A 24479-nucleotide genomic window follows, 5' to 3' on the forward strand; every position below is an offset into this window, starting at 1 on the left:
CCTGTCATGGGTCACATTAGAATGAAATAAGAGGCATAGTTCATCTCATTCATATTTACAATTACATTTTGTGTAATTACACTTGCTGTTTTATACATCAGAACAAGATGATAAAGATTATACAGTGTGAGGTCAATGTATAAAATGCTTCATTAAACAAAAGAACTATCTTGGATTTTACATTATTCAAAACAAAGCAAACCTTAAAACAAAACAATTTTTCAAATCCTCACCTGAGGATATGTTTTTTTTTTAATTTTTAAAAATTGATTTTAGAGAAGGGAGAGAAACATCAGTGTGAAAAAAACATTGACTGGGTGCCTCCTGTACATGCCCAGACCGGGACTTGAATCTGCAACGTGGTGTACAGGATGACACTCCATCTGAGCCACCTGGCCAGGGACAATTTTAAGTAGCACTGAGGCAGCACAGCCTATCAATTACCCTGACATCCCACTCAATCCTCCAATTCAGAGAAAGAGATCCAAACTTTCAATGATTAGAAGTTAGAAACAGGATGAGTGTAACTGTCATTCTGGTCTCAGACTGAATCTTTTAGGTATTTAACTCTTCAACCTCTTAGCAACTCTTTAATAAAAACAATTGTCTACTGAATTTTGGTTTTTCCTCTGTATTTTTTTGTGTGCAACTGTCTATGCCTATGACAAAGTCTTCTCCCATTTTCCTAAACTTGACTTCAAGGACGGGCCTGCCTCCAATAAGCCGGATCTCGGGCTGAGTCTCAGAACTCCAGCTTGCCCTGGCAGCCTTGGTCAATCACTGGAGTTAGGACTGCTGACGTGGCAGCCTTCTGATGTCACCCGCACCACGTCCTCTGAGGACCCTGGTTCTATGCAAGCTGTAGGGGACGGGGCCTCCCAAGTTCCCATGAGCAAGAAGTAGATGGGAGGTGCTGCTGCTGTGTCGGCCCAGCTCTGGGCCGTCAGTCCCTGCTGCCACATGATACCAGCAGAGGGACAGAGGACCTGGTTGTAGGCTTTGACAGAGAAAGCAGCACCTTGTTTACTAGGGAAAGAAAACAGGAAGTCGAGCGCACCCAACCTCTCTCCACTTAAGCATCGAAGCTCAGATGTCCAGGAGGCTGCAGGAGTCCCTCAGAGCGTGGGCAGTACCACTCAAAAAACTTGGGTTTCCAGCCGTCGGACTTCCTTGACCACAAGATCGATGTTAATAATTGGGTTAAAGTACAGGGCCCAGTAAAATAAGCAGTTGCAAACAAACTGAGGAATGAGGGGCCAGAACATGGCCACAAAAAGCCCCTGTGTTGATACTTTCCAAAAATGGCTCCACATCCTCTGAGGCACAGTCCTGAAAAAGAGGAGAAGCATTTGAGAGGTGGAATAGTGCTGGCGATTCTACAGACAACACCAAAGTGCTCAGACTTCGGCCCTCTCCTAGTGCAGAGTCAGGTGACCTTGCTTTCTGTCCCCATTGCCTGAGACACTGCTTTGCCTGACCCATCCATCTTCACCTCCCAGGCTGCAGCCTAGACGGTGCTTCTCCAGGGCGCTATCTACACCAGGTGGGGCATCCCACTTTAGCCCCAACTCCACTTGCTTCATCCTGTGTCTCATTTGTATATATTTAATATACATATTTTCTCTGCGAGGCTGTAGACCTTCAGAGTAAAGACTGTCTAGTTATCAAAAGTCTGCAATGCCCAGAAGAAAGCCAGGGGCGGGGAAGGGGCTCAATTACTGTACATGAAGAAAGGAGCTCACTGAATTGAAATAAATGAGGGAGAGTCTTGTCAGGTTCTCAGAACTATTGATAATGCTGCTCCTGATTGATGAAGCCAAGACCTTGTGAGTTCTATAGGACATTTCAGACTTCAAGGATACTGTGGTAATATTACTTCTGCCTGCCAAGCAGCCATTCCTTTCTTCTAACAACACCTTCTAAGTTTTCCTTTGGGGTTGCCTCCCTCCTGTACTCTTTTCCATGTAGTCTGGGTGGGGCTGAAGCCATCCCTGGTGGGGGATGAGTACATGCCTTGAGCCTGGACAAGGAGAGCCCCACATACCCTGTACCAAGCGATGGGTTCAGGTGAGCAAGTGACCCAGTGTGGGCCAATCAGAGAAAGGCATGTGAGCCCGAGACTCACGAGTACTATAGGGAGAGAAGTGCTCTCCTTCCAAGTGCTAAGCTGCTCCGATCTATGCGTGGAGCGACCCAAGGCCCCCACTTAAAGAGGCTGCCTAAGGCTGACCAACAGGAAAGAGTCAGTTGCAAGAGGGAGACAGCGCCAGTTTGGATGGTTGCATTTAGGTCTCTGCATCCAGCTAAGTGGGAAGCCTTAACTGGGCATTTCCCTTTTTAGGAAAGCCAATTCAGATTGGTTTCTGTCACTTGCAACCAAGAGTCCTAAGTCAGTGACTGTCTAGTCTGATTCTCAGTTTAGGCATTGATCCAAAGACTTTATTACTGCTCCAGTTGGCAGCAGAGCAGGATTAGAACTCATGCCCACAGGATCTTTCACCATATGCTTTACCATAATGCTGTTGGTTTTTTATAAAACACTTTCATTTTCCCACTTCTTTATCCCCTAATTATTAAAATCTTCCATGTACACCCTCCACTCCCAGGAATTATGTGGTTGGGTACATGGGATAAGATATATGGAGAAACACTTTAACAATGAGCACCATGAAAACCTCTCCACCCTGCTACCACAAGGTGACTTTTCCTCTTTGCTGCTTAAGTAGGTGCTTAAAAACCAGAGCACGAGGAGTCTTTGTGTCTAAGTAATACTTTAGACACCTTTTCCAGTCCCCGTGGCTCCAACTATATCCAATATAAAAACACACTTACTTCAGTTCACTTCTTGACCAGATCCTCCAAAAGGAGAATAATTCCAGAACCGAGAGTAACATGGCATTGACGATGAGAAACCGAGACGTCCAATAATGGACTTCTAGCCAGTCCCAAGCAAATTCAGCAATCAGCTGGTACGGAAGGAAGGAGTATTTGACAAGGAATTCTCTCCACTGCTTCCATGTGGGCTCTCTAAGATCCTTTAAAAATAACACACAAATAAAAATGGATAAAAAAATTATGAAGATCAACTTTTATACAAAATATAATATTGTGGTTATTCCAACGAATTTTACATTTATTCACACACACACACACACACACACACACACACACACACCACCTAAACCATCTAAAATGAAATTTCCATCAACTCACCTTATAATAATTAATCTTACAATGGCTAAATCTTACCAAAAAGGTTGAACTGAGATGCTTGTTACATAATTCTAGAAGTTCAGAAGTAAAAATCTAATCATGAATGATAAAAAATGGGGTTGATATGAATTGAAATGAACCAGTTTAATAATTTCATCATCACTGCATGTGTAGCTCAGTTTCCTAAATTCAATGTCTTAGCTGTGATAGAAAGTTAATAGGTCATGGAAAAATTAAACACAAACTTTGGAAAAATAATTTTTGGGAAAATAATATCTGATTACAGATATTAGCAGATAATTAACAAAGGTATTTAACTATTCAGAGGCATCCAGAAGTTAATGGAAGGTCAGCACGACCGTGTGCAATGAGTATTCAAAGAAACAAGTCAGCCTGATGCTCAGGCAGGGGTTGTTGGGCTTGTTAAATGGAAAGGTCAGGTAAGCTTCAAAGCTCCCAGTCCAGCAAGGCAGTAACAGCTAGAAAGTGGGTAATTAAAGAAACATTGTGCAAAGGAGCTCATCAGCAAGCTTTAAACTATACCCAAGGCTGAAGTCAGGTAGGATACTTGCCTAAAATGTTTTAAAAAGGACATTAGGAGATTTAGGAATTCTATTTCAACATTTATGGGTGTGGATCATAAATGACAATTCCTATATCCATGTGACTTTTAAAGTCTATTTATATATATTTTTTAATTGATTTTTTTTTTTTATAGAGAGGAAGGAAGAGGGATAGAGACAGAAACATCTATGAGAGAAACTCGATCAGCTGCTTCCTGCACACCCCCTACTGGGAATGTGCCCGAAACCAAGGTACATGCCCTTGACTGGAATCGAATCTCGGACCCTTCAGTCTGCAGGACAACCCCTCTATCCACTGAGCCAAACTGTTAGGGCCTATGTGACTTTTTGATGTAAACAGATCAGAGGGATTGCCCAAGAGCAGCAATGCAAAGGACAATATACCCTCAAAACACAAGAAATCACCTAATCAATGGGATCCACCAATGATTCTGAAGAATGCATGGGTCAAACTGAAGAAACAAGGGCCATGATGGGCAACCATTTCAGGCTATAAAGGACTCCCATCAGTGAGCTGGGCGCTGGCTTACTGTTATATCCCTGTCTTGTGGTAAGAAAAGCAATCGTTCACCCTTTGGGGATCCTATTAAAGACAGATTACCAAGCTAGCAGACTCGTAATCTCACCCTCAGACAATCTGGACCCGTCCTTTCCTTTATAATAAAAGAAATGCTTGTTTTCCCTCCTATACATTTTAAGTCCAGAAGGCAGCCCCTCTTGCTATGCAACGTGGGAAACAAAAGAGGTTTCTTGGGGTGGAAAAGTTCTTTTTAAAAAAAGTCCTCACCCAAAGGTATTTTTCCATTAATTTTTTAGAGAGAATGGAGGGGAGGGAGGTGGAGGAGAGAAAGAAAACATCGATCTGAGAGAGACACATCTAGTGGTTGTTCCTGCACACACCCTGACCCTGGATCAAGCCTGAAACGTAGGTGCCCTTGACTGGGAATTGAGGCCACAACCCTTTGGTCCTCCTGGGCTGATGCTCCCACCATTTAGCCAAACCAGCCAGAGCAAACATTCCTTCTTTATTTTCTTTTGTAAGGGATCTCCTTACAAAATCCAAATGAAAGCCAGTTGTTTGCTCTTTATGACAGGCTACCGCCGAGTCTCCAGTTCTGCAGCACGCTGAGAAATGGTAGAATAAGTTCATTCAAGGCACTCCGCAGACCTACCAAAAGTTTGGTGAGGATGTCCTCCTCGGAGCTGTCTTCTTGCAGAGGACAGATGGTGTGGATGAAGGGCAGGAAGGTGTCTGTGTAGTCAAACAGGTAGAGGTACAGCAGACCAAGCCTGGGGGAACTCCTGAGGGCATACAGCAGGAACAGGGACCTGCCTGGGTTCACAGCCTGCAGAAGATAGTGAGCACAAGGCCATGTTACAACCATGGCAGCCAGCTCCCACCTACACTCGGTCTGCAACCTCATGCCCTTTGCCATCAGCCATTTTTTGCACTGTTTGCATAAACAATGAATGAATAAATGGAGAGAAGAGGCTAAGTTATATAAAGATCCAACCTCTCCCCACAGCTAGGAAGGGGTGGGGGAATGAGAAGCATATTCCGAGGCGCTACTAGTAGAACACAACCTTTTTAGCCAAAACCAGTTTGGCTCAGTGGATAGAGCGTCGGCCTGGGGACTGAAAGGTCCCAGGTTCGATTCCGGTCAAGAGCATATACCTTAGTTGCGAGCACATCCCAAGTAGGGGGTGTGCAAGAGGCAATTGATCGATGATTCTCTCTCATCGATGTTTCTAACTCTCTATCCCTCTCTCTTCCTCTCTGTAAAAAAATCAATAAAATATATTAAAAAAAAAAAAAAGAACACAACCTTTTTAGAAAGCAATTCTGCAAAATTAATCACTCTTTCTAAAAATATTTTTTATTGATTTCAGAGGAGAGGGAAGATGAAGAGAGATAGAAACATCAATGATGAGAGAGAATCATTGATTAGCTGCCTCTTCATGCCCCCTACTGGAGATCAAGCCCACAACCTGGGTATGTGCCCTTGACCGGAATTGAACCCGGGACATGTCAGTCTACAGACTGTCCCTCTATCTACTGAGCCAAACCAGCAAGGGCCAAAATGTATCACACTTAAAAATGTTTTAATTTAACCAATTTATTAGTGGGCACCACTTAACAAACATATTCTGAAGTGAAGAAAGTCTTATGTACAAAATGCTTAGCATTGCATTGTGTATGATAGAGAAAAAATAAAATCTGCGACCTAACTAATAAAGTTCCAGTAGATATTTAACCACTGAAAAATGACTATGAAAAGTTTTGAAAAATGCTCATGAACAAAGATGGAATGATATGAGCATCAATTAGAATAATTACTGAAATGATTAAACACATCAAGAATGTTAAAATCTACAGTTAATGATCCTAAAGAAAGATCAGGGTGGGTCTTTCCTGGTTGCTGGCAGCCAGCCCCGTCCCCTGCCACCAGTCACTGTCTGTGTGTGGGGCAACTGGCGGGGTGATTGGGGCCCCACTCACTTGAACCCACCTTGGCCTGGTGCTGCCCAGGTCTGCCACCATCCACCCTGGTTCCCCATTTACCTTGGGGAGATTGGAGCCTGATGGCTGGGGGAAGGGACCAAGAGGTTGCTCAGCAGTCTCCAATTGGGCAATCAGGGCCTGCGTGCTGGTTCAATTCCGGTCAAAGGCATATACCTTGGCTGCAGGCACATCCCCAGTTGGGGTGTGCGGGAGGCAGCTGATGGATGTTTCTCTCTCATCGATGTTTCTAGCTCTCTTTCCCTCTCCCTTCCTCTCTGTAGAAAAATCAATAAAATATATTAAACAACAACAAAAACACCTATAGAACAATGCTCGTAGTGCTTGCAGCCCCACTGCAGGATTGTGGGACCTACTATATAGTGAGGGTGGGAGGCAGGGTTGTGATGTTTTCTTAAGCAGTTGGGCATGCAGATGATTTAAGTTGTTCTCTATACTCTTTTCAATTAAAAAAAAAAAAAAAAAAAGAATTCACCTTATATTCCCAGAGATTTTGGGGGGGCTTCACACCTAGTGCTTTGACGCGCTCCAATTCCATGAGGATGGCTCTTCTGTGGCTGCTGTTTTCTATAGTATATGGTGCCCTTGAAAATTCTTCCTCTGTCAAAGTTAAAAGCAATCTGTGGTGGAGAAAGTGATAGGAGAATTTTTTTGAGGTTGTGTACTGGAAGCAAACTTTCCACAGAGTTCCAACTTACCAACACAAATAAATACTTTAGCCTTGAGGTAATGTAAGACACTTAATATGTGAAATACTATTAATAGCAGCAAACAACTGACTGCCTACTATCTGCCAATGACTATGTGAAAATACTTTCATAAATCATCACTGATCCATTTAACAATTCTGTATGGTAAGAGGCCTTATGCTCATTTTGTGGATGCGAAAACTGGCTCAGAGAAATAAAGTGACCTATCCAAGCCACATTCTGGTCTGCTTTGCTCATAACCTTTGGTCTTTCAGCTATGTACTCTAACCTCTCACATATTACTGTTTTTTCTTTTTCTTCTTTTAAACATCAGAAATGGGACAATTTGCTGAAACCGGTTTGGCTCAATGGATAGAGCGTCGGCTTGGGGACTGAAAGGTCCCAGGTTCGATTCCGGTCAAGGGCATGTACCTTGGTTGCGGACATACCCCCAGTAGGGGGTGTGCAAGAGGCAGATGATTGATGACTCTCTCTCATCGATGTTTCTAACTCTCTATCTCTCTCCCTTCCTCGCTGTACAAAATCAATAAATAATATTAAAAAAAAGAAATGGGACAATTTTATTTATTTCATTGGAGAGGAGGTAGAGAGAGAAACAGAGAGACATCGATATGAGAGAGAAACATCAACTGGTTGCCTTTTGTAGGTGCCCCAATTGGGTATTAAACCCACAACCTGGGTATGTGCCTTGACCTGGAATTAAATCTGCCACCTTTTGGTGTATGGGACAACGGATGCTCCAATCAACTGAGCCACACTGGCCAGAGCTTACTCTGCTTTTTAAAATTGTGTGTGCGTCAGCAGATGATTGGATCAAAAAACTACGGTACATCTACACAGTGGAATACTATGCTGCCATAAAAAGAAGGAATCCTCATCATTTGCAGCAACCTGGATAGAACTAGAGAACATCATGCTGAGTGACATAAGCCAGTCAATGAAAGAGAAATACCACGTGGCCTCACTCATTTATGGATATTAAAGAACATTATAAACTGACAAACCAAAAGTCAGATATAAAGACAGTAAAGCAACAAGCAGACTGTAAAATTACAGCGGTGAGAGTAGGGAGATCTGGGGGAGATAAGAGATCAACCGAAGGACTTGTATACATGCATATAAGTACAACCAATGGACACAAAACTCTGGGGAGGGAGGGTACGTATGGGGAAGGCAATGTTAAAATATGTACATGGATAATAATTTAATAAAAAAATGAAAAAAAAAATAAAATTGAGTGTGCAACCCTAATTGGTTTGGTCAGTGGACAGAGAGTTGGCCTGCGGACTGAAGGGTCCCAGGTTTGATTCTAGTCAAGAACATGTACCTTGTTTTTGGGCACATCCCAGGTGGGGAGTGTGCAGGAGGCAGCTGATCGATGTCTCTCTCTCATCGATGTTTCTAACTCTCTATTCCTCTTCCTTTCTCTCTGTAAAAAATCAACAAAAATATATTTTTAAAAAATTGTGTGTGCATAGAAAAAAAGTTGGGAAGAAAGCCAATAAAACATTAGGACATTAGAAGTAGTTGTTTTGGGGTATTAATTTAATAAGAATAATTGTAGATGTCTTATCTCTTCTCTTTCATCAGAAAACACGAATCCACCCGCACAGTGATTCATGTTAGAAACTCCCTTGTGCATTGGCAGGGGAGCCACCACAAGCCCTGCTGGAGGCCTGTGCACTGATGTCCTTCTGTGGGTAATTTGGTAATATCTAAGTAGCAAAGGTCTACTCCCTTTGATCCAGCAATTCCAGGTTTAGGAATCTGTCCTCTGGAAGAAAGACAGTTCAGTTATGCAAAAATATATTGTATTAACTAGAATTTTTTTAAAACTACAATTCTGGGCTGGAGGAGGGGGCACACTTTTACACACACACACACACACACACAAAAAAAAACAAAAAAACCCCAGACAATTACAGTGGGAGCATTCTGGTTCCACAAGAGTCATATATTGGAAGTTCAGTTCAGGAAGGAAAGTGGAACAGTCACACAGCCTGGTAGTGAGTGGATTCCAAGTCTGAAACAAGCAGCTACTCTCAGCACTGCATGGTGTTCTAAGTAACATCTCTATACAGTCCCTCCAAGAAAGGGAGGGATCCCAGTAAAGATGGACAGTCTCTGGAAGGGAAGGGTTTGTTGATGGGCAATAGCAGGCCTCCTCAAGCAACTTGTGAGTTCCTCATACTAACGAGTTCCCCCAGATACTTGGTACAAGGTTGTGTGAAACTGTCTATGAAGGAAAAAGGAAATAATCCAAATATATTTTGGTAGAGATCAATTAAATAGACTCTAGCACAGCAGTCGGCAACCTTTCGGACCTCACAGACCACCAGTGGTCTGAGGAGACCTCTGCTCTAGCATATAAACATACGTATGTTTATGTGTACATGTACACAAATATGTAAATATAGACATAGATCTATTTAGTACACCGTATTTTCAGTTTAAAACAGTTTGACAGTTCCTCAAAAAGTTAAACACATTTATGATCCAGGAATTCCACTCCAAGAGTACTTAAATATATGCCCACAAAAAACTTGTACACAAATGATCACAGCAGAATTGTTCATAAGAGGCCTAAACTGGAATCAACCCAAATATCCACAAACTAAAAGAATGGATAAATAAAATGTGGTATAGCCACATAATGGAATATTATTCAGCCATAAAAAATGAATGCTACTTGGATGAACTCTTAAAACGTGATAAGGAGGATCCAAGATGGCTGCGCCCAGGTGAACAACTAGCCGCAGCCGCACACAACAATTTCAATAAAATACAACTAAAATATAAAACGGACATTGCCCAGAACTACAGGAAGGTTGACTGACTGGAAAATCTACAGCGAGAAGCAAGGAGAAAACCAGAAGGAGGCGCGGAGGAGCTGGAAAAGCCCAAGGTACGGAGACGCGGCACGCGGAGAGGACGGAGCCGGAGAGGAGGGAGCCCGAGTGCCTGGCAGGCGTTCCCTAGCGGAAAGGAGACAAAACTCCGACTGTGCTGGGCCCCCGACTGCTCTGAACCCCAGTTCTAGGCCAGACCCCGGGGACCCAGGCTCAGCCATAGGGAGCCGGGCTGTAAGGCGGAACCCCGGGAGAGGCAAAAGGAGGTCCCGGAGGAGCGCACAGTGCGTGCAGAGAAGGGACAGTCGGCTGTGCCGCGGGATTGCCCTGACGGGAAGGAGACTGGGGCTCCAGACTGCTCTGAACGCCACCTCCAACTCCACTTCCAATTGAACTGAACCCCAATACCGGGCTCATTGTGGGAGAGCATAGACTGTTTGGCAGCAGGCGAAAATCGAGGGCACCTTTCTCTCAGAGGCGCCGGCAGCGAGCACTGAAGGACCCGAATAGGGCGGGGCTGACGAAAGCCAAAGCTGCAGGCTCCACCCTGAAACCCCGTCCCATCTGTAACTGCGAAATGCGACAACAAAATAGATCACAAACGAAAGAAATGGAGGACAAAAAGCGTCTGGATATAGAGTTCAAATATACACTTACAAGGTTTTTCAAGAATTTCCTAGAAAAGATGGATAAGGCCTATGAGGATATGAAAAGAGATCAACTAGAATTAATAAGGAGTCAACAAGAAATGATAAGGGATCAACAAGAAATAAAGAATACATTGTCTGAAATAAAAAATATTTTACAGAGTCCTAAAAACAGAAGGGAAGATCGTAAGAATCAAGTCAAAGATTTGGAACATAAAGAGCCAGAAGACACTCCTCCACAGAAGCTAGAAGGCAAGAGAATCCAGAAAATTGAAGATAATGTAAGAAACCTCTGGGACAACTTCAAGCGAACCAACATCAGAATTATGGGGGTCCCAGAAGATGAGAGAGAGCAAGATATCGAAAACATACTGAAAGAAATAGTGACAGAAAACTTTCCCCACCTGGTGAAAGAATTAGACTTACAAGTCCAGGAAGCGCACAGAACTCCAAACAAAAGGAATCCAAAGAGGACCACACCGAGACACATCATTATTAAAATTCCAAGAGCAAAAGACAAAGAGAGAATATTAAAAGAAGCAAGAGCAAAGAAGGTAGTAACCTATAAAGGAGCATCTATACGATTGTCAGCTGACTTCTCAACAGAAACCATGCAGGCCAGAAGGGAATGGCAAGAAATATTCAAGGTGATGAATAGCAAGAACCTACAGCCAAAATAATCTACCCAGCAAAGCTATCACTCAGAATTGAAGGCCAGATAAAGAGCTTCACTAATAAAAAAAAGCTAAAGGAGTTCATCACCGCCAAACCAGAATTATATGAATTGCTGAAGGGGGTTCTTTCAGAAGAGAAAGTAAACAAAGATAAAAATTATGATCAACAAATACGTAACTATCAACAAGTGAATCTAATAACCAAGGAAATTAAAAAAATCTGATGAACAATATTAACTGTTGAATATAATAGAATCAGAGGTATGGAAGGGGAGTGAACTGACGATTCTTGGGGGAAAGGGGAGAGGGGGGCGTGGGAAGAGACTGAACATAAACTGTGCACCTATGGATGAGGACAATGGGGAGAGGGGAAAGGGCAGAGGGTGGGGTGGGAACCTGGTGGAGGAGAGCATTGGTGGGGGGGGAAAAAGGGAACATTTGTAATAATATGAACAATAAAAACTTATTAAAAAAAATAAATAAATAAAAAACAAAAAAGATAAAAAAAAAAAAAAAAAAAAAAAAACGTGATAAGTGAACAAGCCAGACATAAAAGGCCACATATTGTATAATTCCATTTGTATTAAATATTCTGAATAGGCAAATCCACAGAGACAGACAGTAGAATGGTGGTACATGGGGCAGAGTGATGGGGGAAATAAGGATTGACAGCTAAAGGGTAAGAGCTTTCTTTGTGGGGGTGATGAAAATGTTCCAAAACTAGAACATTATTGTATCTGTGAATACATTAAAAACCACTGACTGTACACGTTAAATGGTGAACTTTCTGGTATGTAAATATGTCTCAAGAAAGCTGTTGTAAAAGATGTCAGAAATGTGTCCAAGGTTTTGCTCCTCACCTTCCGTTTACTCTTTCGGCTAAAAACCTGTCTCTGTAGAGAGAGGCCCAGGGGCCCAGCTGCTCCAGCCAGAGGACAACCTCTTCCGCCGTCCATTTGGCCACCGCCTTGTGCACCAGGAGGTCGTGCTCGGATTCCCTGCTGCTCCAGTGATACACGAGCAGGACCACCTGCGGAAAAGTGACAGGGTTTTTAAGACACAGCGAAGGTAGAGGCGCCAGTTTCTAAATAGGTGAATGTGGGGCAGGGAAGGGAAGAGGCTGAGCTTGAAGGGAATTATGCCAAGTCTGTACACAGAAGCAGGGCAAGGCCAGTGCCAGGAAGCGGAGGAGCACGACTCTTGGCAGGCTCAACTCTCTGCTGACTGTTGGGTCGTAAGGCAAGAGAGACCAGAGTGGGACTCTTCACAGGGTACCGGGGAACACTGAACCCATGACCCCATCATCCTGGCCAACATGACTAACTCATGTGCTTTTTCTATCGAAAAATTTATAACGTTTAGATTTCTGTAGCATGGAACTTAAATAAAGGAAATAGTCTTTACATTGGGAGTTAGTAAAAGGCTGTGCTCAGGACTCTATCAAGGGAGACATGGTCTCATATTCCAATTCTGTCACCTATTTCCTCGTCTCTAAAATGGGAGGAAGATGAAATGAGAGAAAGTTAACATTTACCTGGCTCTGTCTATTATGTTGTCTACTTGAGTAAGCAACATCCTCAAAGAATCATACAACTCAGCAGATTACAACGATTGCGCTGAATTACAACAATCAGCCATGTCATCAATCATTTAGGTTATTTAAACAGAACTGGCTTCAGTAGAAACCCTGGGAGGGTGGGGACAGTGAAAAAGTTATAAACTTACTGCCACACTAGTTAAAGCTGTGAGCACTCCTGAAAAGAATCCCCCTCCTCTCTGCTGATTCACTCGGCCTGTGTTGGGAGCTAAAGAAATCTGATCATTCCCATATTTCTGAAAGGCTGCAAGACTCTGGACTATGTCATTATTCTGCTGAATGTCTTCAAATCGCATCCTAATGGCATCAGGAAATAATTTTTCAATGGCATCCCTATGGAGAACAGAAAAAAAAAAAAAATCACAACAGAGTTGTTTTTCTAAATATACTTACAATGTTTAAAAGCCAAAACAAAACTGTCAACATTTAATAATATGCAAGTACTCTAGTACTTTTGAAACAGCAAAAAAGTAGGACGTATTAAGAAAACAGCTAAATAAAACACAGTATATTAATACAATGGAACACTACATGGTTTTAAAAATGAATTTACTGGGTATCAATTTATCAAGATGGATAATTTAAGACATACATATTGTTGAATGAAAACAGTAAACTTTAGAACTATACAGATAGAATACACTGATAAACTTTAGAACTATACAGATAGAATACCGATATATATATATATATATATATATATATATATATATATATATTTTTTTTTTTTTTTTTGTTTTGTTTTGTTTAAAAGTCTGAAAGAAATCACAACTAAGTCATAACTGAAGCTACTGTGGGACAAAGGAAGGAAGGATTATGAGGTGGGGATGGGGTCAAGACATTTTTAGCTTTATCAGTAATGCTCTAATATTTTAAAAGTAATGCAAACAAATGAATGTATGTATGTACTTCTTAGGTCAGTGGTCAGCAAACTCGTTAGTCAACAGAGCCAAATATCAATAGTACAACAATTAAAATTTCTTTTGAGAGCCGAAAACCGACTTCTGCGCATGGGCCACGAAGTTTCAATTGCACTATATATAGATAGCCTTTTCCCCATTAGACCTAGGGTGTTTTCACTGAATACACAACAATAAAAAGTATCATATGGCCTGGCTGGTGTGGCTCAGTGGTTAAGTGATAACCTATGAACCAAGTCACAGTTTGATTTACCGTCAGGGTACAAGCCCAGGTTGTGGGCTTAATCCCCAGTGTGGGGGCGGGGAGGGGGTGCAGGAGGCAGCTAATCAATGATTCTCTCTCATCACTGATGTTTCTATCTCTCTCCCCTTCTCCTTTCCTCTCTGAAATCAATAAAAAAATATTTTTAAAATGTATTATATGGCAAAGGATTACAAGCAATGGTCTGATAACAAGAAATTCTTGACTGTAAACAAATCACAGTCACCTATGAGGAAGGAAGGGAGTCTGGGTTTTCAGGTCCTTGAGCTCCCCGATTTATATCCCAGCAAATTCAGAATGACAGCAGAAGTCAGCCCTGTGTCTCTGTGTTTTTCAGACATGGCTGCCCCAGTAAGAGAAACATATCGAATAAGCTGCATGTGCTGTTAACATGGACTGAACATACCTGAGGAGAATATTGACTCTGGGGAAACCTTCCCATTTTTCTCTGCATTCTGGACACTCTGTTTTCTTTGAAGAGGTCCACCATAAAGCTAGGCAGTGCCGACAGAAGCTGTGCCCACAGTTCAAGGTGGTGGGGTTAATCAGGATGTCGTAACAGCAGTGGCAAGAAAATTCACTAACAGAAATCTGAGGGCTGGTGCTCTCGAGGGGATCATCTTGCTCCAGGGTCATCGTGTGCAGGTCATGTTGCTGAGTCTCCTCCATCTCTTAGCAAATCGTGGGATGCACAGGCATAGAAAATTTCAGACTTAGAAAACTGCTGTAAAGCATCATTAAATCTAGAAAGAGACAGCAACAGAAATAGGACAATTAGTTTAGTAGGTATTTGAGATTATTGCCATTCAATTAAAGCTAATTTTAAAATGTGACAAATTTGATTTCTAAAAATTCACATTCCAAAAACCAGATAAAACATTATTGAATTTCTTCCTGGCCTATCTGTCTTACTCTTGAAAATTAGATAAAGCAAAGTAGTGTAGTGGCAAGTTCAATAGACTTGAGCGACAGTGTGGAAAATTCTAGATCCTTCTCTTTCACTAATTTCTTCTGAAAATTTAATTCTCTACCCTCAGTTTTCTCAATTAAAATCTTTTCAGTGGGGCCGGGACCGGTTTGGCTCAATGGATAGAGTGTCGGCTTGGGGACTGAAAGGTCCTGGGTTCGATTCCGGTCAAGGGCATGTACCTTGGTTGCGGGCATATCCCCGGTAGGGGGGTGTGCAAGAGGCAGCTGATCGATGACTCTCTCTCATCGATGTTTCTAACTCTCTATCTCTCTCCCTTCCTCTCTGTACAAAATCAATAAAATATATTTTAAAAAAATCTTTTCAGTGGGTGTGATTTATTTTTATTTATTTATTTATTTTATATGTACTTTATTGATTTTGTACAGAGAGGAAGGGAGAGAGATAGAGTTAGAAATATCGATGAGAGAGAGTCATCGATTACTTGCCTCTTACACACTCCCTACTGGGGGTATGCCCACAACCAAGGTACATGCCCTTGACCGGAATCGAACCTAGGACCTTTCAGTTCCCAAGCCGACGCTCTATCTATTGAGCCAAACCGGTTTTGGCCAGTGGGTGTGATTTAAAATAAACCAGCTTCTTGGCCTGGTAAAATGTCTGGAGTTGGCAATAATAGATGTATTTAAGCCCTAGCCAGTTTGGCTCAGTGGATAGAACATTGGCCTGCAGATCAAAGTTCCTGGGTTCAATTCCAGTCAAAGGCATGTACCTTGGTTGCAAGCTCCTCGCTGGCCCGGGCCCTGGTCAGGGCTCATGCAGGAGGCAACCAACTGATGTGTTTCTCTCACATCGATGTTTCTGTCTGTCTTTCCCTTTCTCTTCTGCTCTCCTTAAAAATCAATGGAAAAATATCCTTGAGTGCAGATTAACAAAAAAACCCCACATGTATGTATTTCATGTAAATAACACATTTTGTCCAAATAAATCTGCCTCTCCTTTAGGTAATTATTTATTTTATAAGCATTCGATTTCAGAGGCTCCCACAGGAGCAGTTCCAGGAAGTGAGTGAAGCCTTGTTTTCGAGATGCTCTGTGCCCGATCAACCCCACCATGGCTCAATATTACCCTTTTCCCCATATCAACCCAAACATGCATATCATGCCCTCTGGATCTGGCCAATTTGTCCCAGAGAAATATGCTAATATCACTAATATGCAAATGGCAAAGGACCCATTCTCTTCTTATTCTCAGCTGGGTCTCAGGAGACTTTTTGATTAAGAGGCAGTATGATACCATGGAGTTAGAATCTCAACTCTCCAACTCACTAGCTGTGACTGCCATAAAATTTCCTGAGCTCCCTGAGACTGTTTTCTCAGCTATGAAATGGTGGGAACAGTACAAAGCCTTCAAGACTTACTGTGAGGATTAGAAACTGTAACAGTGAAGTGGTTAGGATGGTGTGTGGTTGTAAACAGGGGCTAAAAAATGATTACTTATTGTGTTCCCAGTATTATCACAGTATAGACACTAGTGGGTGAGTTTCTTAATGTTGCTATTGTGAAAAGAAAAAAAAAAAAAGTAACTCAGTCACACTGATCACACAGAGCTCAGTTTACACTCTGCAGGCACAGTAGGTAAGAACACAAGTCCCAAGTCTGGCCAGTGTTGCTCAGCGATTGAGCGTTGACCCATGCCCCAGGAGGTTGCCAATTCAATTCTGGGTTGCAGGCTTAGTACCCCGTAGGGGACATGAAGGAGGCAGCCGATGATGTTTCTCTCTGTCTCTCCCTCTCCCTGAAATCAATAAAAACATATAGAAAAAAAGGAAAGAAAAAAAAGAACACTGGTTCCAGGACTGGGCTGCCTTGGTTCTTACCTCCCCCCTGCCCTTTACCAGTTGTGGATCTGGACCTCTTTGAGTCTCAGCTTTTTCATGTATAAATGGGGGTGGTAATAGATTTACTCCATCAGGGGTTTTTCGTTTGTTTCTAATATTCTAAGAATTTTTATGACGAGTTAAAGAGAAGAGTCCATATTAACTTGAGAATATCGGTCACTCTGTATCACTGAGTCTATCTTTTTTTTAAAAGGTATTTTTCAATTACAGTTGATGTTCAATATTATATTTGATTCAAATCTCCTTTGGGAGGTTTTAAGGACGAAATGAGAAAAATGCAAGTAAAGTGCGTAGTACGGATTGGGCATATGGCAATTTACCTAATTTTCAAATGTTGTGATACGAGAATTTTATCACCCCTTAAAGGGTGAACATTTTTACACAGAACATTTTTACACTATAATTTAAACCAGCAAATCTATAAATAAAGATCAGAAGAACATACAATGAAGTATTAATAGTGGGTGTGTTGGGTAGAAAGGGTCATGATTGGTTGGTTGGTGTTTTTTTGTACGTATGAAGCTGAGAGCGAACCTGCAACCCAGATATGTGCCTTTGACCGGGAATTGAACCTGAGACCCTTTGATCACAGGCTGATGGTCTAACCATTAAGCAACACTGGCCAGAGCTGTTTAGGAACCTTGAAAAATTTTCTAAGTGTTTTACCTCGTAGTCTTCAAATTGCTAAAGAAGTGAGAGATCTTATATATAGGTTTCTGGAAAAAGAAATCATATTTTGAGTAGTTTCTTTAATTGGTTAATAGTTATTAAACAACTACCATGTGGACAGTATCATCCCAGGAAATAACTGAAACACTGCTATTTACTAAACTTTTCCTATGAGCTTTGACACTGGGAAGGCCCTGTCTGGACTCAGTGTCAAAGCAAAGATACAAGGCTGCCATTGAGGCCTGGGCAAGGGGTCAGAAAAGATGGGCCTGACTTGGGCGCTGCTCTCAGTGTTTTCATGGGGAGCAGTGAGTGATACAGGAGCTACAGGTCAGATACAGAGTCTTATGTGCCTGGTTAAAGACAGGTGAGCCAATGGGAGCACAAAAAGGTTTCAGAGGCAATGAGATCAGCACAGCTGTGCTTTAGGATTATAAATCTCATCAAGAAGGATTAGGTTGGAACAAGTTACAAATTAATTGTTATCACTGTTGGAACTAGGTGATAAAAATGAAAATGGCAAAGATAGTAAAAGAAAGGGATCAATCTATTCAAAAGATATTAAGAAAATAATTTATGGCCATGGCCGAGGCCGGTTTGGCTCAGTGGATAGAGCATCAGCCTGTGGACTGAAAGGTCCCAGGTTCGATCCCGGTCAAGGGCATGTACCTTGGTTGCGGGCACATCCCCAGTAGGGGGTGTGCAAGAGGCAGCTGATCAATGATTCTCTCTCATCAATGTTTCTAACTCTCTATCCCTCTCTCTTCCTCTCTGTAAAAAAAATCAATTAAATATATATTAAAAAAAATAATTTCTGTCTCTCCCCTCCTTTCTACTCTTTAAAAATCAATGGAAAAATATGCTCAAGTGAGGATTAAAAAAAAAAAAAAAAGAGGGAGAACAAGTGTATGGATTTTAATCATTTGCAGAGAAATGGCTGTATATATGAAGTTAATTTCTCACAAATTAGCCTTTTAAAACTATAATGCCCCAGTAGTTCCTAGCTTACCAGATCTGAAAGTTTGTTTTTCATGAGAGAAAACCAATCACCCACTGACATCAGAGAGTATTTTATAACTCCTATTTTGAAAAATTGAGGTGGCCACTGTTTTATAATTGTCTTAACAAGCTAAAAACTGCATGGACTTTAAATACAACTTAGGAATTTAGCTAGTTTCATTTTACCCTAAATTCAAAAAGTGAAAGCTAATAGAAAGAATGTATATCTTAACCAAATTCAGTTGATCTTTTCTGCTGTTTCTACATATATCTATTAGGGTTATTTCCATTAAAAAGAAAAAAAAAAGCAGTAATTTTAAATGATGAAAGTGCCTCTTCAGTGATAAAATCGAGCGCAGACACTGAAGTTCCCAGCTGTGGGTTCTGACCTGGGTAACACACCCACCTCCACTGGTGGTGAGTAAATGCCGCTTTGAGAAGGCCCAGTGTTCATGAGGATGCTTATAGCTGTTCTCAGCACGCTCACCAGCAGGCTGGCGCTGTGAGGTTCCTGGCTCTTTCTGAGCTCCTTCAGAAGTAAACATGGGTTCGAACATCCCTGTAGCCTTCTGGTCTTTTCCCCTTGTCCCAAAGGCCTCAGGGAGACTGGGGGCCTACGGTTAGGATTGATGCAAGAGTCATCCCATTCCCACCTCCAGAGCCCCGTTTACATGGACACACTTAAAAGTCTGTCCTTATAACACTACCTTAGCCCAACAATGTAATCAATAACAGTTATTAGTTCAAAGGACTGAGCTGCTCCTTTACTATCAAGGCCACATCAGAGAGCTGCTATTGCAAAGCTGGGAAGTCCAAACCAGTGAAAACAAACTAGAATCTAACAACACTGCATTTTGAAACATGAACTCTCACATGTGACTCCTACAGTGAGTATGGTGTCCTAGGAGACAAATAAGCAAACATTCACAAGAGAAATAGGGGTGAGGTCCTGGCCAGGGTGACTCAGTTGGTTGGGTGTTGTCCTGAGCACTGAAAAGCTGCTGTTTAATTCCCAGTAGGCATGCAGGGGCGGCAAATTGTATTTCACTGTCATGATGTTTCTCTCTCCTTCTCCCTTCCTCTCTCTCTAAAAATCAATTAAAAATCTTTTACAAAAGGAAAAAGAAATAGGGGTGAGGGTAGTGGGAGCACCCCATTTCTGGCACCCAAGTCCACCTCTGGGACACCACTATTAAACAATACCCAAATACTACAGACATTAGCAAATGTTCAAAGAGTGACTGCGCATTTCTAGTGACTATGAAAAAAAAAAGTGCCCAAATGTAAGCAGGGCAAGAGTCAGCGATGGCAATAAAAGAGACTTATTGTGCACTTCTGGCAGGTGGCAAAACTGGCTTTCATTAAGAGAAGCGTTTACAGGAGAAGCATTTCCAGGCTTACCATACAGAACCTTGTGTTTTTCCTGGCCCCAAACAGATCTTCTTTCTGGGTGAGGTCAGAAATCACTAGGACAAAGGTAGCGAGTAGCTCACTGGATGTTGACTTGCTGCCTGAACGTCTTCCCCCCATGATTTACTGCCTGTGAGTGGTGTTGAGCAAGAACGAACTGAAAAGGGTGTCCTGGCTCTCTCTAGAGACTGTCCTCTTTCGTTTTTGTTACATGGCATATATTAAATGATCCATCTGTATTAAATGCTGTAGATATACAACGTCTCAGAAAATTATCAAAAACTACTGGTAAGTACCAGTAAACCATACCTTAGCTGTTATTTATAAGCGATTCTGTTATGATTCACACATTAAAAACCGACGTGTCCTTTCCAGGTTTAGCTTGCTCTTATACTTTTTGCACATTATTGTTTGAGTAGTCTTTGCCTCTTGGACCAAATCCTGAGGTCAGAAACCAATGATCACACCTGAGTTGCTGGGCTCCAGAAATTTGTAAATGAAAATCAAATAAACAAAAACTGACTCCCTCTCACAGTAATTTCCTAGATCCTCCATCAGAATCAACTGGGAAGTTTGGTGCTCTCTGGGGAAGAGGATGTCACCAAAGGATATCTGGGACAGAGGCTCAGGAATGTACATGGTAAGCCACTCAGGAGAGATTCTTATGCACAAAGAAGCTTGGTAACTACACAGCTGTTCCATATGGGAGCATCTCCTTTTATTGTGCTTCTATTATTGCAGTTCACAGATGTTGCATTTTTTAAATTAAAGGCAGGTCCCTTTACCAGCAAAAAGATTGCAACTTGCTTTATTGAGATGGCCTGGAACCAAAACCAAACCCACAATATTTCTGAGGCAGGCCTGTACAACAAGCATTTATATGCCCTAAATATAAGTTTCAGATAACATGGGTAAGGTGTGAACAGAATAAAGTTTCAGTAACACTACTAATCTCATGTACTCTTCCCCCCAGTCCCTCCACGCACCACTGCCCAAACCATCCTCCTGAAACACAATTCGGATCAAGCCCTTCCTTTGCTCAAGCCAGTTCCACCAATTATTAGTTGTTTGGCCTCAGGCAAACCGCTCGACCTTTGTTCTGTTTCCTCATGTGTAAAATGGGGATATTCATAGCATCTCCATGATAGGGTTGTTGATGAAATGAATTAACATGTGCACAGCACTGAGAATAGTGCCTAGCACCTAGTGCAATTTAAGAGTTAACTATTATTATTGTGGTTATCCCTTACTATGCAACTATTTCATACTCTAGTCCTACATATTAATTCCTGCTCCTTTGCCATATCACGATGTTCCCTCCGTCTGTAACCCAGCTCCACACCATCCACGTCAAAAGTGTCCAGCTGGCAAGACCCAAATTAACTTTCTATTTGAACGTCTTTAACGATTACCTGCCTTCCGCCCAATTAATCCTCCCTGTCTCTGTGCATTAATATGTTACCTCACCTCAAATACTGAGATTTCCCTGGAGAAGCTGTTATAGTTCAGTCAGTATAGTCCCCAGAATGAGAGAAACCTGGGTTCCAAAGCAGGCCTCATTTATTCTCCCTGAGCCTCTAATTTCCCATTTAGTTCCGGAAAATAATATATACGCTGAAGGAGGCTTAAGTGGTAACTTTTAACCATAACTACTGAATAGTCCACACGTATTAAAACTATTAATAGTTGTATTTACCGAGTATCAGCTATATAAGTAGTGCCAGCACCAAATACTAGAGCATTTAAAAAACAAAAGAAGAAAAAAAGAACTGGAGAAACAAAATTTTATCAAGTTTTTGAAGACAGACAGGTAACAAAACAGCCATAGCAAAAACAAACCAAATAATTCGCTACGCACGTGTGCACCGCCAGGACTCTGGGGTGTGTTGAGGAATGGAAGGGGGAGTGACTCTCCTTCCTATTGGCCTTTCGGAGTGTGACATAAAGACAACCCCCCATGGACTAACGAATGGGCTTCGGCGGGGAGGACCCAACAGCTATTGACTCACTCCTCTCCACCAAAGTAGGAGGGCAGCCACCCGGGGCACTGACAGGCCCTGCCAAAGATTCCGTTAGACCCACAGCCTGAATCTTATGTGCCTATTAAAAAAAAAAAATTCCCTTTTGCACAAGTTCAGATTTCTGCCCGTAAGTACGGAACCACAGAGCTGGTTCTAGCCTTTCCCCAGCGTGACTGCGCGGTTTCACTTTCGCCTTCCTGCGCACCCGTTATCCGGGTTTCAAACGGGGAGCAATCGTTCCGTTTTGTGGCAGGGAGTGCCTCGCCAATTAGAACAGAATAAATGCCCAGCCAGGCATTCAGGAGAAGCCTAATAAATTCTGATCGCACTGTCGCTGGCTGCGGCAGGTGCTCCTCGGGGGCACCAATCATTCCCCCCTTCACCGTGTGTGTGTGTGTGGAAGCGACCCCCCCCCCCCTCGCCCTGGGGTGATGCCGGAGCGACAGGTGGATGCTGACCCTCGAGGGCACACCAGCTTGGGCCGCTGACCCGCCGTGGGCTCTAGGGAAGGGATGGGGGGAAGTTGGCCAAGAAGGGGGTCTTCTGCGCCTCAAGGCCAGGACTGAGGTTGCTCAGAACTCGGGCCTGGGTAAGGAAAGCCCCGCGCGCCTCCTCGGACCTCGAACCCCGAACCCCAGGATGCCCGTTCTCTACCCTCACGCCCCGAAATCGAGCCCGGGTCTCCCTCTCGCTCTCCCCGCCGCGCGGCTGCTTACCCCTGCTCTCAGGCCGGGGCCCACGCGTCCGCTGCCCCAGCCTGGACCCCGCGGAAGTAGAGGAGGTGGCAGCTTCACTTCCGGAAGTAACCTAAGAAAGCCAGGGAAGGTGCCCGGGGCTCGGACCATAGAGGAAAGGTCGCACTGGTTTCCCAGCTCCCCCACCCCGCGACCTCCCCGCCGCCTAGAGCGGCCACTCCCCGCCGAGGAGCTCCACGCATGCGTACCAAGCCGGCCCCGCCCCTTCCTCTTCAGGGACCCGGAGGGCAGTGCGTGTAACGCCCTGAGGCTGGGGTTCCTGTGCGTGTGCTCCTGGCTGCTGTGTTTGAGTCTGGAGTTTCGCAGAAATTAAAATAATATGACAAGTCCGCAGTGTACTTCACGTAGGTTTTTTCCCCTCCCGCATTCACATTTTTATGCAGAAAATCAGAGGACTGTGGCTAACGTACCATTTACAGTATAATCAGAATGAAAAGGACCACTTCCCCCCCCCCCCCCCTCAAGCCTCTTGATACGTTGAGAATTCATGCTGAGTTAATCCGTTTTAAATGGATGGTCTGGAGATGGTAAAATTGGTCATTTGGATGACTTCTACCTATGAAAGTGGCAAAGAGTAAAAAGAAATCTGCCTACCCTGACATCCAATCAGGAAATATTTGTTCCCTGATTGGATGTCAGGATAGGCAGATTTCTTCTAAACAGAATGCCCCGCCTGTGCCAGTGCCCGAAGTCTGTGAACTCATTTTCTGGAGGATAATCTGGTAATAGGTGTCAGCGTGTGTGTGTGTGTGTGTGTGTGTGTGTGTTAAAGATATATGTAATATAAAAGTTACCATTTTTTCCCCTTATTTTTAAGTGTTACAGTTCAGTGGCAATAAGTATATCCACAGTGTTATGCAACCATCGTTACTATTCATTTTCAGGATTATTTTTCATATTCCCAAACTGAAATTTCATATCCACGCAACACCTCCTCATGGTCCCGTTCCCACAGCCTCTGCCTACTTTCTGTCTCTATGACTCTGACTACTCTAGATACCACACATAATTGGAATTGTACAGTATTTTATTATGACTGGCTTAAGTCACTTACGTAAATAAACTGAACTGCAACCTTTTAGTGTTCAGGACGATACACCAACCAACTGAACAACCCACCCAGGGCAGAATTTTCTTATTTAAAAAAAATATATATATTTTATTGATTTTTTTACAGAGAGGAAGAGAGAGGGATAGAGAGTTAGAAACACAGAGAAACATCGATCAGCTGCCTCTTGCACAACCCCTACCGGGGATGTGCCCGCATCCAAGGTACATGCCCTTGACTGGAATCGAACCTGGGACCTGTCAGTCAACGCTCTATAGGCCAACACTCTATCCATTTAAGTCTAAGTAATAGTCCACTTTATGTACATATCACATTTTGCTTATTCATCTGTTGATATGGACACTTGGGATGTTTCCAGATTTTGGCTATGGTGAAAAATGCTGCTAATAAATGAATTAGCATATATAATTACCCATAAATTAAAATAATATTACAGTCCAAAGTGTACTTTGTATAGGATATTTTTGGTGAAGTTAAAAAACTAAGTGGAATTGCTGCATCATATAATTATATTTTTAATTATTTAAGAGCCACAATAGTGGCTGCACATTTTACATTCCCTCCAGCAATACAGGAAGTTCTAATTTCTCAAAAAATGGATATGAAATGGTAGCTTATTGTGATTTTGATTTGCAGTAGTGACATTGATCATTTTTTCATGTACTTGTTGGCCATTTGTATATCTTCTTTGGATAAATGTTTATTCAAGTCCTTTTTACATTTTTTAATAGGATTGTTTTTGAGTTGCTGA

At 42.5% G+C, this 24479-nt stretch overlaps 1 protein-coding gene across 2 annotated transcripts; it reads right to left on the minus strand.

Annotated features, from left to right (window-relative positions):
* Nucleotides 1-642: 642 nt before the first annotated feature.
* Nucleotides 643-22762, minus strand: BFAR (bifunctional apoptosis regulator). Of its 2 annotated transcripts, XM_036410131.2 has the most exons (9): nucleotides 22621-22758; nucleotides 19801-20013; nucleotides 14384-14720; nucleotides 12924-13128; nucleotides 12059-12228; nucleotides 6794-6938; nucleotides 4970-5143; nucleotides 2833-3035; nucleotides 643-1329 (listed from the first exon to the last, which is right to left on the minus strand). In XM_036410131.2, exons 3-9 carry the CDS (start codon nucleotides 14644-14646, stop codon nucleotides 1137-1139), a joined length of 1353 nt encoding a protein of 450 aa, XP_036266024.1. In that variant the 5' UTR covers nucleotides 14647-14720; nucleotides 19801-20013; nucleotides 22621-22758; the 3' UTR covers nucleotides 643-1136. The 2 variants fall into 2 exon arrangements, with proteins under 2 accessions (XP_036266024.1, XP_036266023.1); XM_036410130.2 differs by lacking the exon at nucleotides 19801-20013 and having other exon boundaries at nucleotides 22621-22762.
* Nucleotides 22763-24479: the final 1717 nt, after the last annotated feature.

The sequence above is a fragment of the Pipistrellus kuhlii genome, unplaced genomic scaffold (assembly GCF_014108245.1).
Source record: "Pipistrellus kuhlii isolate mPipKuh1 unplaced genomic scaffold, mPipKuh1.p scaffold_m20_p_4, whole genome shotgun sequence".
NCBI lineage: Eukaryota > Metazoa > Chordata > Mammalia > Chiroptera > Vespertilionidae > Pipistrellus > Pipistrellus kuhlii.

What these genes read in the sequence shown, in the direction of transcription:
- BFAR (XM_036410130.2), bottom strand. Translation starts at nt 14,646, where the DNA reads ATGGAGGAGACTCAGCAACATGACCTGCACACGATGACCCTGGAGCAA. An exon ending in CAGCTTTAACTAGTGTGGCA is followed by an intron (nt 12,229 to 12,923) that starts GTAAGTTTATAA and finishes ACTTTTCCGCAG; the next exon opens with GTGGTCCTGCTCGTGTATCA. An exon ending in TGGTCAAGAAGTGAACTGAA is followed by an intron (nt 1,330 to 2,832) that starts GTAAGTGTGTTT and finishes CCTCTTTTTCAG; the next exon opens with GACTGTGCCTCAGAGGATGT.